The following is a 14,080-nucleotide window of genomic DNA, read 5'->3' as shown; positions in this document are numbered from 1 at the left end:
TTTTAACCAATTAAAAACTACGATTTTACTATCTCTTATGGATATTCACATGGGTTTTGTTCTTTGCATGTTTAGTCTTTTATCCAGGTCTAGCTAAGTTTGATTTTACAATAATAGCCTATTAGTGACAAACAATTTCTCTCCCAGGACATTAATAGTAGTCAGTTTAATCATAGACAAATAGAATAAATATAGACCGTCAGCTGTGCTGCGGTTAGCATAAGTTCTGGCGCCCACCACTAGGTTTGACGTGTAGTTACAGCGCACACCGCTGCAGCGTCTGCTGGTCGCATACGGCTCCTGCGCTCCTCGACTGCAGCGGTGTGCGTCATAACTACACGGCAAACCTAGTGGTGGGCGCCGGAAACTTCCTTTGACAGTCTATATTTATTCTATTTGTCTATGGTTTAATCTCTGTCAGGTGTAAATATTTTGCTTATTCCATTTGAAGTTGTTAAGTATTTGGTGTGACAAGCCGCTGTTGACTGTACACAAGTTTTGTTGTTGTTTAATTGTACTACAGTCATGGGCATTATGGTGTGTTAGAAGTTAAGACTAGTCACTGGCCTTATGTCTTTATCTGGATTGTTAAAATTTGTCTAAATATATTTTGGACCCAATATTCCTGGATTTTTTTTATATGATGGATTTTTTTTATTATTGTTCCTTAGTTTGGTGTGCCTTTGTTAAATTCATGAAAAAAATTTTGAAGCGTTTGGAAAAAAAAAGAAAAGTTTTTGTTCAGTAACTTCTCGCATGGTTAAACATGTAGTTTTTATCCATAGAATTTTACCATAATGCCCATGAATATCTCCAATACCATCCCATTTGTTTTTTAATATGTAATACACAGGATGACGAGGTGAGTTGCCATTTTCAGGCCCAATCCGAGCACAGCGAACGATCAAGGTAAGTTTATAGAGCCTGAGTTTTCAGGTACATGGATTTTCACGATGACAAGGTAAATACTTTAAGGAGCTCATGGACTCGCTGTAAGCTAAGGTAGGTGTTTGTCCGTAGTAATACAATTTCAGTGGATGCCATGACTTTGATGGAATGGAGTTTAGGGTACATTTACTCCTTGGAAAACATTTAAATGGAAAAGAAGGGCATGCTATGGATATCTATCCTGTAGCAAAGAGTTTTCCCACTTAATTAGCATTGAATGAAATATGACAGGACGGTTCTATTGTAATTTATACTATCACATTCTGTTTAAAGGTAGAATGGAAAGAGAGAGGAAATTACAGTTGGAAATAACTTTGATGATTAAGAATGAGAAAGGCACAAGAAAGTGGTTCTACTAAACTAACAGTAAGATTGAGTCTGTTCTGGACTGTTCTCTAAACCACATATCCCTGATAGAGTATAGACCTTGACAATCCACCATTCTGTCTGTTTTCAACAGGCTTATTACAATATAATTCACAAAGATAACTTTACACAACAATACCTACGTTATTAAGATAGACTTTTTAAAACCGATATTGGATCGGATGGTTTAAAAACAGACTAGTATAAATATCACTCGTCTTTGGCTCTCTGAACCGTGATATCATAATTTAAATAAGCTTCTAGACTAGCCTTAAGAGTAAAATTAAATTAATGAAAAGTAGAATAAAGTACAACCAACGACATTTTTGTATTCAACTTCATCTGTTGGCCCGAAATATAAAACTTTAGAAAAATATTTTCAAGCGTTCGACGTACTATGCGGAACATAACAAGAACGTACCAAATAGTTTTTAATTTGCCTAGAATAATTACTTAAGTTAAGAGGAGAATGGGCCAAACCATAGTTATGACATACAAAAATAGAAAAGTTGGATTCACGGCATACAGCAATATCTATTCCACAAGAATACTGGGAAACTGTATTGCTGTCCAAACACTGGAATGAAAAAGGAAGGACCAGAATGTGAATTTTAAAAATTCCAAGATTTTGTCGGATTAGTTCTGCTATTTATGAGTAGGAATTGGTAATATCGGCTCGGAGATGGTTTGGTAAGTAGTAGAAAGTTAAAGCTAAAAAGGTTCTTGGCAGCAAGAATTTGCTCATGCCAGCCTTTGTAGGTGATAGTGAAGTTTAAGAAGTAATTTAGAAAATAAGGCATAAATCAAAACATGGCATCCACTGAAGATGTATTGGACAATAGACCCGTCAATCATGAAACCACTCATCTGAAATTAGGTTTAAGTTTTGTCGAAAGAAGAGATTACTTAATGATATGATGTGTGTAGACTTGTTCCTAGATGGTTCAAGTATGAAGGGGATGTTGTGTATTATGATGTTGTATAACTTTGATGGTTACAGAAGGCAAGAAGGTGAGTGGTCGAGGCCTCTGGTGAGCTCAGTCGAAACTAAGCTCACGTCAGAGGCCGGACACAAATGTTTGAAAAATCAACTATGATTATACATGATACACAGACGAATGTTTACCCGAGCGCTCAAAAACGCAAAATGCGCAACTTTGGGGGCTTCATTCGACGGGCGATCGTTATAGTGCCCAACGATGAAGAGTTTCAACGCAGGTGTGCAAAACGTGAAGCGGAGGAAGGAAAAGACATTCCGGACTCGGCGGTTTTGGAGATGAAAGGTAGCGTACTATCAGTCCTTGCATGGTTACTTCTATGTGTTTATTATTTATGTTGTGTAGTAAATTTTAAAAATTTTGTTTATTGGTGGGTTTTTAATTATTTTATCTGCTTAATATGTAATAGGGGTTAAAGTTTTTGTAAAGAAGGGTCTAAACTAGTAAAAAAAAGAATTCTTCTTTTTTTTGTTTGATTTTCTTTGAACTTGTTTTCATTGTACACTTCTTGTATAATACACCATTAATGTCGTTTGCGGTCTTGAGTTTTAATTGTAAGTCAATGTTCAGTGAGACAAAGAATCTTTAAGTACAAGTAACTCTAATAACTAATCATTTTCGTTTGTGATTCATATTACTGTAAATTAATGCTATTTTAAATTTAAGTAATATTATTATCAATCTTTAACAAATTTGGTGAGTTATTACTATTTTGGTTAATAATCATTACTATTTATTGCTTTTACTAACATAAGATGCTAGGCTAATACATTTTAGTTGAGTTAGTCATTTCAACAGACAATTTTGTTAGATAAAAGTTTCAAATAGGCAAGTTATAATATTTTGGTTCACACTTTTATAGATTTAACGCTTGAATATGCAGTGCAGTACAATAATTGACATTGACGTTTTTAATTTGATTCAATTGTCAATGATAAAGTTCTATGGATTTATTAGCCTACATATTTCTTTACCATTTTGGTTCGCTACCACCTTCATTTATCTGTTAATTTAATTTACTGTATGATGATACTAGGAGCTTTAGCGGTTGGGTATGACAAGAGTTAGAAGAATTAAGTCCTTTGACGTACTGTATTCCTTTTGTTTTCCACTTCACCATAAGAAAATTTGTAAAGAAGAGGTTGTTTGTAAGTGTAAACTACGCAGGTTGGATTATAATTGAACAATTTATCAGGTTAAATAATACAGTAATAGAATCACCAACAAATAGATTGTAGTAAAAGTAACTTACAAGTCTCACTGAATGTTTACTCTTTTAAAATAAAAGACCTCAAACATTTTCTATGGTTTGCTGAGCAAGGCGTAGAGATACTTTGATGATATTTTTTTAAATTAAATATAACCAATATGTAGTATTATACAATTAGTTTGTTGGTTTGAAAACTGAGTCTTAAATTGAGAGGAAATCATTTGTAGTTTAATTGTTGTGTAACTCTAAATTCACATCTGCTATCACCGATCATGAAAGTATCTCTATGCTTGCTGCAGTGTGTATATCGCTATAAACATTGTTACATTATAAACATTGTGTTTAGCCAACTTTCGGCTGCCTGAGGAAGGGGAACACTTTGACGAGGTGCGCTTCATAGAGCTAAACCGTGAGGAGTCCCAGCCACTGGTGGAACAGTACAACAAGGAGGGTCGGGCCGCAGGGTTTGGACAGCAAGCTCCCTTCAGCGGACAAGGGGGCAAGAAGTTCAGACCTAACGATAGACCTCCATTCCGAGGAGGCGGAGGTTTCCGTGGCGGACGAGGAGGTATTCACTCTTGATTCAGCCTATGATGATTCAAATTTCAAATTCTCAAGTAAAGTGTTCACAGCTAAAAAAAATTGTATTTACTCAATGACTGCCACTAACAATTGTTTCACGTTATACCTACCTAGAAGTTGCTCAGAGTAGTTAGGTTTATTGTAATTTAATCAAGTAGGTTTTAAAGCTGGCTAATCCTGAGAATACTGCGGATACTCCTCTTGCAATGTTTAATTTTGACATCAAACCGAGTATCTTTGCGATAGGTAATGTTCTAAAGGGTAAGCTGTATTTATAAAGGCTGCATAACTTGTACCATTGTTGGTATTAACTGTTGTTTGGCTGATGTTCACTTGCTGTGGTGTGTGGTTGCAGGTGGGTTTGGCATGGACAGGAAGGACCGTGGACCTGGTGGTCGTGGAGGGTTCAGAAGTGGAAGTATGGATCGTGGAGGTCGTGGAGGATGGGGTCCACGTGGTGGTGGCCCTGACCGTGGCCCTCCTCGAGGAAACTGGAGAGACAGGTCAGTTGAAACTTTCTCAATCTTAATATAAAACCATTGACTATTGGATACAGAAGTTGTTGTATTAATAGTCAAAAAACCCAAGCAAAAGTATTTTGTTAATGTTCTTTTTTGTAAAGTACATTAACAAAAGTCCTATTTACTACTTTAACTCCTATATTGTGAGAAAAATATTGAAATTATTATCAGTTGATGCATTTGTAAATTTTGTGTGTGCTGTTATCTGCCCAGAACGGTTTTATTGGGTGGGTTGTCTTAATCCGTCTCCCAAGTTTAGTTCACAAGTGGGTTTCATTCAATCCATGGTATCGAGGAAAAATCCTCAATCGAGCTACTTTGAAAGGTTTATGTAAGGCTCTGAAGTACAAAATAGTCTATTTAATAAAAACATTCTATCTAGTAGTGTCTTGAGTAATATAGATTTTTATTTCTTGTTGATATTCAAATGATATAAAATATTACTGATCAGTTTTTGAATGCTAACAGAACTTAGTCAAGCTCTAGATTAAACCTGAGGGTTTGACTGTATTCAATTCCCAGTAGTTGGTAACTGTAAATCTTTTACTTATTTTAACTTTTTACAATTTTGCTGAGAAATTGCTTACTTACATGATGTTATGTCTCTACAGAAGTCCGTCTAGTGGTGGATTTGACAGAGACGCGGACTCCCGTCCTCCCGGTGGTGGTCCATGGAGGAACCAGAGAGGAGGGGACAGGGATAGACCTTATGACCGTAACCAGAGAGGTGGACCTCGCGGTGGCGGTAACTTCAGGTAACTGGTTCTGACTCGTAAGAGTTTGTTTTATCCCAGCGGCAAATTAATTTTTTTGTGTGTGTTTATTTGCAAACTTATTTTATGAAACAGCCTTTTGAAAAAAATATGCATCTGAAGAACAAATTTTATCATCCATATCTACAAGTGATTTAAGAGTGTGATACTTAAATTTTATCTGAATAACTGTTGTATATTTGATCTTTACTTTAACTATATAAAATTATAAGGTTAACAAATGTATTTTACTACAGTGTTGTGATAAAACTGTTGTGAATGTAGAGTATTTGAAATTATTGTTTGTAGCTGTAAAATTGATCCGTAGCATACATTTTAACTAGCCAGCCCTACATGAGTATTTTAAAAGTTTTTGACAATCCTAAAAAAACACAACATTATAAACAAATTTAATTAGGCTAACCAAAAGTTTAATAACAATAAGTTAATTTTAATAACAACACAAATGCTTTGTGCTGTTTGTGAGTGAAAACCGTGAGGCTGGCTGCAGTCAGACAAAAATCTGCTTCCAATGTAGGTCACGCCTAATTAGGCCTACTCATATATATTTTACACTCAAAACTTATTTCACAATTAACATTTAACATTTACTGTTGAATGATGTAGACAACCCTTTGGCTAACGGTTGGTAATGATGTTCCAGGGACAATGACTACAACAACAGAGGGGGAGGTTTCCGAGACGGAGGCTATGAAAGGGACGACTACCGAGGTGGTGGTTTCAACAGAGACGAAGGCTTCAGAGACAACCGTGGAGGGAGAGGTGGACGAGGGGGCAGAGGAGGAGGCTTTGACAGAGACAACAAGGGAGGACGCGGCGGCTTTGACAGGAGCAGAGGCGGCTTCAACGATAGACGTGGAGGTATGCAAGGCGCAAGGACATCTAATGTACAGAATTTTGGTTTCTAATAGGGATGGTCAAGTCTCGAAATTTCGGGAAATTTTCGGGAAATTTTAAATCTCGTTACACGAGACGAGACTTCTTTTTGGCCGAGATTTTTATCGAGACGAGAATAAAAAAATAAAAAAATTCAAAACGCCTGCAGAAAGTCAATGCAATACCCGTGCAATACAAGAGCGTCTTGTAGTTGCGTTTCCTTTGCGAAGGCGTTCTTATTTAATTAATTCTTCAAATGTAAATATTACTTTAATTATTTTAATAACATTTGAGAAGTTTTGTTAAGTGTTAGCAGTGTGAGGAATGTTTTATTACTATAAAAAAAGTCAAAACAAGTAACTATTTTATAAAAATTAATATTTTTTTTATGATTTATTTTATTTTAGGATAAGTTGAACTCTATCCTAACTGATATCACTATGTTTCCTAATCGTAGGCATTTTTAATAAATTAGGCGTGATTAATAAAAAAATGTTATGCTGATGTTTTTTAATACAAGATTGTAAATATTCTTGCCTATTATCATTATTTTTGTATTTAAACAGTCATCTAACAATGTTACAAAATCAGGTAAAAATTCCGAACGTGCATTTACCGTTGTCTTTAAGAAGGGAAATCCCGTCTCGATCTCGTCTCGAAATTTTATGAGAAATAAAAAATCTCGTCTCGTCTCGAACTAAAAATCCAATCTCGTCCATCCCTAGTTTCTAATTTTGTGTATTATTTGATATTCATTGGTGAAAGCTTCAACAAGTGATCCAGTGGCACCTAAATCTAAATTACTACTTTAATTCTGATAAGAACAGAGTTCAGCTAACATACCTGGAAAATGGAAGAGTCCATAAGCTATTTGATAAGAATGTACAACTGAAAGGTCTTAAACATCAATACTACTCGTACTCTTATTTCGTGTTAATATAGCAGAGGTTAGATTCAACATAATATTTTCCCATGGCTAATACAGTAGACTCTTGATTATAAACATTACATACAGTAGAGTCCCGCAAACTCGGCACTCGATAACCCGGCAGTCTGGATAACTCGGCCATCACCTGGCTAAGAAAATTAGTGATTTTTTGAGTCCGAGTTAAACATGGACACAAGCCAGCTCAAGTATAATCATTTGCAACTCGTACTAAGGATTTGTTGTACTATATCTGATGACTTGAACTATATCTTGAAATATAAATCTAATTTAAAAAGGTGTTAAAAAAGCTTAAAAATTGTATTGTTCTTGTTTTTAACTCTAGTTCCCGATAACCCGGCATTTCACAAACTCGGCAACCTTCCAGTCCACATTACGCCGAGTTTGCGGGACTCTACTGTATTACAAAAAATTTAAATAAAAAGTTAATGTTAATCATGGAAGTTAAATGTACCGTACATTTTACAGTGAATCAAGAGGTTTAGAGTGAGAAGGCCCATCATCTCGGGGGCAGACTATAGAGTTGCCGTTGTTTACTTCACTGGTCTTAAAGATATCATCTTAGTCTCACGTGGTCACAAAAACAACATAATCTTTTACCGCCATTGCGGAAAAATCATGAATGTATTCCTCGGTGAACATCATCTTCGTCTACCGTGGTCTCAGAAACAACATCACCTTTCCCGTGGTTGTGGCAAAATTGTGAATATCTTCTTCGGTCTTGTGTATCATCTTCGTCTCTTGCGGTCACGGAAACGATGTCAAATTTGTGTGCAGTTGCGTCCAAATCATGATATATTCTTTGGGCTTAAACACATCATATTTGTCTCCCGCGATTTGGAAACGTTTTATTTTTCCACCATTGCTTCCAAATCAAGAATGTATTCTTCGGTCTTAAAGACAATATCATCTCCATATCCCACAGTGACGGGAACAAAGTCACATTTTTTCGCGATTGTTGGGCGCTGACAATCGGATCTCAGCACCCCCTGGACCTCATAGCCCTTGGGGGTGTTATTTACGCCCCCGATCAGGACAAAATAGGCTTTTAGTTTATATGTTTTGAGTTCATTTATTGTGTATCCATTAGCCTCTAGAGACTATTTCTTAGGTAAGCTAGCTGAACTTGTCTTCTTTGTAAAACAATTAATTTACCTGTTTTAGTTACTTTGTGTTTGTATAAGAAACTTAATTGAGTAATGTTTTCAGGTGGAAACAGAGATGGGTTTGACCGTAACAGAGGGGATAGAGGCCCTAGAGACAACAAGGTAAGTTGAATCAGAGAACACTTAGGTATATTCAATAAAATTGTTTCCAATTCATCACCTATTATTTAAGTAGTTCTGGAGTTGTAACCTTTATTCGAGTTAACTGTAGGCCTAGATGTATTATAAAAATCTGGTATTAAACCATTGCCCAAAAACTAATAAAAAGTAAACCCATCAGAAGTTAGTACAAAAATAAATAAACACATTGTAACCTTGTTGTAACAAGATCCTCGATAACACATCACCCTTTATAACAAGTGTCATTTTCTAATCCCCTTGAATTTTTATCTTACCCCTAATCCCATGTTATTTTTAACCTGGATAAGAAGTCGATCTTGATAACAAGTCTTATTTAATAATCCCCATGAGAGTCTTGTTATTGAGGTTCAACTGTACCACTAAAAATCAACAGCCAACTACTTGAGATGAATACTCCTACATACACTAAATTAGAAAGATCGAACGTCATTTGGTAAAACTAAGAATAAACATGTGCTAAAATGTGAAAAATGTTCTCCCAAAAATATGGACCACTTTGGTCCAAGTAAAATGAAATTATGTGTCAAAGTGGATAAGCTATATATCAAATTGATTTGCAGGGTGGAGCCGGCCAAGGTGGAAACCAAGGCAACCAAGGTGGTGGATGGGGCAACCAGACCTACCAGGGAGGTTGGGGCCAACAGGGATACAACCCCCAAGGCTACAACCAGGGCTACAACCAAGGTTACAACCAAGGATACAACCAGCAGGCCACACCTCAGCAGGGCTGGGGGCAGCAAGCTTGGGGTAACAAAGGCAAGGGACATAACACTTGAACTTTTATTTGGTATCTGATAGGGAGGTGTCAGTTCTCTCAAAATCGCAAATATATTGTATTCGGTATTGAGAAGGTAAAAAAGTCAATACTGATACCATATATACCTATAAGATCGGGTAGTTGTAAATTTATTGCTTTTACTGTGATTGTCCATGATGACAATGGTGTTTCCATAACAGTGGGAGGTGATCAGAATTTTACTGCAATCGCTGGAGACTATCAGGGTTTTGTCACAATTGCGAGAGACAGGATGTATAGACTTGATTCTTCAGATATTGTTATGAAGGATCGATAAATTGTTGTGTCGACACATCACTAGTATCTTACAAGGCTTTAGGTTCGTTTAGATATCAACCTACAATTTGGATCTATAAATCAAAATTTATTTTCATACTAGCCGAGATTTTGAGTTCAGTTTTGCGTGAAGACAGCAAAATTATTAACATGATGATCTTTGGATGATTATGTTTAAGATGTTAGGGTTCATGAAAATTATGTCTTCTTAAATCCAATACGTACTGACTTAGAAGTCCTTATTTGCATGTACTGCCCTTTAAAAGGATCTCAATAACTTATTTTTACTTTAATTCAATAATAATTGCTATCAGCCACGTTCAATTACTTGTTATGTTTAAAATATGACAGATTATATATCTCTTACATAAATTGATGAATAATTTTCTGATGTATTTATAGCTACTGGCCAGCAACAACAGGCTGTAGCGGCGACTGGAGCAACAACAACACCCGCCGCAACTGGTTACAATACAACCGGTTACACCCAACAAGCAGCCGGTTACAACCAAGCAGCTGGTTATCAGGGCTACTGGGGCCAGTACGGCTACGGACAGGGCTGGACGCAGGTCAGTGAAGCATAAATGTCTGAACACGGTGAAGTTGTGCTTGTATGTGTGCACTGCTGCATCGCAATTGTTTCTAACTGGTTTTGGATGTTGGACGCATTTGGGATAAATGAATGTCTTCAATAATATTGTCAAACCACACACTGATGTTCAATAATTTTATTAACTTTATCTAAAAATATTCTTGAAAAACATTCAAAAATGTGAGGAATCATACAACTTTAGTTTGTTTGGATCTGGCTTATTCAAATTCAAAGTTTTGACTGAGATAAACATCTTGTAATAGTTTCTAGGATGAGCACTCAAGTGACTCTTTTTTGATAAAGTGCCACAGTGGGGTATAATGTAAGACCTTGACTGCAATAATAAAAAATATGTCTAAGGAAGTTGTCTCAAATCACAAAAAGAATTTGAAAAGGTCTGATGTGAAAGGCCTTTTTCTCCAGTCTACGATTAAGCCTTAGATCTGAATTGTGTAACTTAACATTGTTCTGTGATTTAATACTAACCGACAATTTGCCAAGTGATGTTTCTTCCAAAATGTAACTAACCAAGGCATGGTTTTCAAATAATGATACTAGTGTAAATGGATGGGTAAAGAGATCCTGCGCTAGGTAGAGAAGGATTTAAAGTTCTAAAACAACACTTCATCATTTAATTAGAGAAGAAGAAAAATCACAAACAAATGTAAACTATGGCACACTCAATGTCAATCGAGCTGAAGGAAGTTCGATTTCAATACAATTGTTAATGTATATTTGTTTATATGAAATTGCAAACCAGAACTCAAAAATCTTCACGAAAAGCAATGAGAAATCCTTCATGACGAAATCATTTTGCATGCTATTAAAAAGGCTAAACACGGTCCCAATCCTGTATTTTAACCGTCCGATTTTCGCAGGTTCCCAAATAAACAAACCTCTGCAGTGATGCTCGTAACCGTTGTACATACAGTAAGTAGTAAATAAATTTGCTAAACAAGTAATTAAACAAACTGATACAATAACGTCTAGGTCCTCACTCTAAAACGATCTAAAATCTGTCTGAAAAGTTTAAAATAATGAATGGACGACAATGAAGATACAAAGGATTCCTGGAGCTGGCCTTGAACCAAAACTCTGACATTACAGATAACACAGACTGTTAAATTAAATGTGTAACAAAAAGACAAGGACTGAAATTTAATCTGCACTTTAATGTTTTTTGTTAGGCTAACCTTTTTAATCAAACTTAAGGTGATAAAACAAATCTTGAGTATTCAACCAAAGTCTTAATCTGGTGGACTGTCCAAGCAATCTTACAAGTTGTGAAGTGTAAGGAACAGTGTGACACCTATACTAATCTACGAGATGAGAACATAAATAATGGACAGTCCTCAGTTAGCTGGTTATTACCTCGGGCTTTCCGAGTCGAATGCTCCGATGAGTCTTGCCAACTAACGTAAAGGATAGTGTCTTGAACTAGCCTGCTTTTCCTTTAACATTTTTGATCTACTTGCTACATGCCTGTAACATGTAAAAAGGAAAACACCAATGAGTGTTGTGTTGCCAACTGGGCGTGGTACTGGAGCATGAATGGTTGAAATATGGAGGGACATGTTAATTATTATTACAGGGGAGAAGCGCCACCTAAGCCCAGGAGCTGTAAGTACAAACTTATTTTTTTAAATATTAAGTTATAATATGACTGATGTGTAATTGAAACTACGCCAGTTAACTGGAGTCAGACTTGCTCATGAAATGGATGTCAAATATACAAAAAAATGTGTTATGTCAAGATCTAACTTCCTGATTTAATTTTACAATTAAATTCAACATCCACACTCAAAGCAAAGGATGAAACCCTTGTTTCTTCCCGACAAACACATTTATTACAATACATTTTGAGGAACCTTGCATTTGAGGAAGCTATTGTTGGAAATAGGCGGGTGAAAATTAGCACAGTTTTCCTCAATAATCCAACATGGCATAGGTCCCAGTACAAGAGTCTTGCGTGTCTATCCATTTAAATAAGTCTACAAGCAGTCACACAACCAACTAGCCACAAACTGAGGCGCTGTTCATAGCTAAAATCAAGATCATAACTATTTTACACTAAATTTACACTCAAAAATTATTGCTAATTAATATAATCAATCGAAGAAATAGCTAAATATGATCTGTCAAATTAATAAACATATTGATAGCTATGAATGATTGTTTCCCTCACGTGTTTGGGAGAAAAGTCGTGAATGAAAAGTTCACATTCTAATTTGACAGTAAATTTGTTGTTACCAACATGTATTTTCCTAGAGACATCCTATAGTATATTTTGTTGTTACTAGATGTATTTCCTCATTCAACATATTACAATAACCCTAATTTTTTCTAGAGAATTGTCTTAAAATTCACTTGATAGTGACTGAAATATATTTGGGGATGTGACAGATTAGCGTCCCTGACAAAGTCTACTAAACTAATAATTAGTTGTCTTGACTAGTCATTGTTTATTCTTTGGGTAGGTGTAGAAAACTCTTTAAACAATAACAGAACAGAAAAAAAAAATATATTCAAATGTTCTTAGTATTTTATGATTGTGGTTTGTTACAGAATGCTGACGGGACCTACTCATATCCGCAAGGGTGGCAAAACTACGGCTACAACTACGGGACAGCCATGACTCCTGGGATGACGGCTGCTGCCACCCCCGCAGCGACCACTGCTACCCCTGCCGCGGTTACAGCTCAGACCCCCGCAGCCAAGTAACTATGTACCTGACACCCCGACAACTAGTGTCTTTGTCAACAAGCTTCTTTCTCTTTGTAGATTCTATATTTATGTTAGTATTAAAGCCTCGGTCATTCGACATTGTATAACAGTTCACCTGAATGAATTGGATGTTGATGTGAATGTGCAATTGAAGAAGTTTATTAGTAAATTTAAAGTGTATTTTTACAATGTTTATGCATAAAATTTTTGTTTTTAACTAAACAACTTGCTGTAAGTTAATATAAGAAAGTCTTATAATTTAGATTTTACACAATGATTTTGTGATAAACTGTTATGCAATGTGTTTGTGTTAGCCTGTGCCCAATCCAAGGCTATTCTGTTTATATTTTTATCTTATAAGTTTTGTACAATAAAGATTGTAATTGTTTTAAATGAGAAACTAATTTTAATCGTGATTTATGAATGAGACATGTAATTTTTAATAAGGTATGACAGATTAAAGTGATTAAAATGCCAATGGGGTTCGTTTTTTATCTTTCCTTAAAGTGTATATTATTTATAAAATCCTACTGTAGTTTATGACGTGTAAAATTTAATTTTCGGCATACCGCAGCAAAAACAGTTGTATTTATACAAGTGTTGCTGGTCTAGATCTTTTTCGTTCTTCGGGGTAAAAGTCAGCGGTTGTTAACACAGTTGTAAACTTAAATTGTAAGCAATCACATGTATTGATTGCTTTGAATTGGTTGTCGCTTATTGTTGCATTCTTGTCAATAGTTCAACATATCAATAGTATAAATGTCTTAACACAATTGTAAGACAGAAGGGTTAAATCACTCACTAAGTAGCAGCTTGTGGGCATTAGCAAAATTTTTTTAGATATCTATAAATTTTGGTATCAACACATCACTAATTGTTGAAAAAACTAGTCTTGAAAAGTCTGGTAAAAGACAGTACTCCGAAAAGCAATTTTCCAAAGTGATATACAGGGTGAGTTTTAATTGTCCCCCCCCCAACTTTTTTCTACATTTTTTCAAATATCAATCCCAGACCACTTCCAAACATTGTTGGTTAGCAAGTACTTCATTTTGACTAGGTGGTCATTTCCGGCCGCCATCTTGGATCCGCCATATTGGATGCAAAATATTTTTTCAAATGTAAAGGTGGGGTTGTGACCCATTATTTCCAACTAGATTTTTACCCT

At 35.7% G+C, this 14,080-nt stretch overlaps 1 protein-coding gene across 3 annotated transcripts in view; it reads left to right on the top strand.

Annotated features, from left to right (window-relative positions):
- The window catches only part of LOC128999823 (heterogeneous nuclear ribonucleoprotein U-like protein 1), a 33,693-nt gene extending 20,300 nt beyond the window's left edge, over window positions 1-13,393 (top strand). Inside the window, exons 12-21 of one of the 3 annotated variants that reach the window (XM_054426519.1) lie at window positions 2,429-2,597; window positions 3,869-4,090; window positions 4,460-4,607; window positions 5,237-5,380; window positions 6,042-6,259; window positions 8,430-8,488; window positions 9,088-9,283; window positions 10,002-10,168; window positions 11,070-11,121; window positions 12,757-12,894. In XM_054426519.1, the coding sequence (XP_054282494.1) occupies window positions 2,429-2,597; window positions 3,869-4,090; window positions 4,460-4,607; window positions 5,237-5,380; window positions 6,042-6,259; window positions 8,430-8,488; window positions 9,088-9,283; window positions 10,002-10,168; window positions 11,070-11,081 (1,335 nt within the window). In that variant the 3' untranslated portion in view covers window positions 11,082-11,121; window positions 12,757-12,894. Of the gene's footprint in view, window positions 1-2,428; window positions 2,598-3,868; window positions 4,091-4,459; window positions 4,608-5,236; window positions 5,381-6,041; window positions 6,260-8,429; window positions 8,489-9,087; window positions 9,284-10,001; window positions 10,169-11,069; window positions 11,122-12,756 lie in introns of all 3 variants that reach the window. The other 2 variants (XM_054426518.1, XM_054426517.1) reach the window with 2 other exon arrangements.
- Window positions 13,394-14,080: the final 687 nt, after the last annotated feature.

The sequence above is a fragment of the Macrosteles quadrilineatus genome, unplaced genomic scaffold (genome assembly GCF_028750875.1).
Source record: "Macrosteles quadrilineatus isolate MER2022 unplaced genomic scaffold, UCM_ALF_1.0 Scaffold_8__2_contigs__length_117827958, whole genome shotgun sequence".
Lineage (NCBI taxonomy): Eukaryota > Metazoa > Arthropoda > Insecta > Hemiptera > Cicadellidae > Macrosteles > Macrosteles quadrilineatus.
The sequence above is the reverse complement of the archived record's forward strand: the minus strand, read 5'-3'. Positions and strand labels throughout refer to the sequence as shown.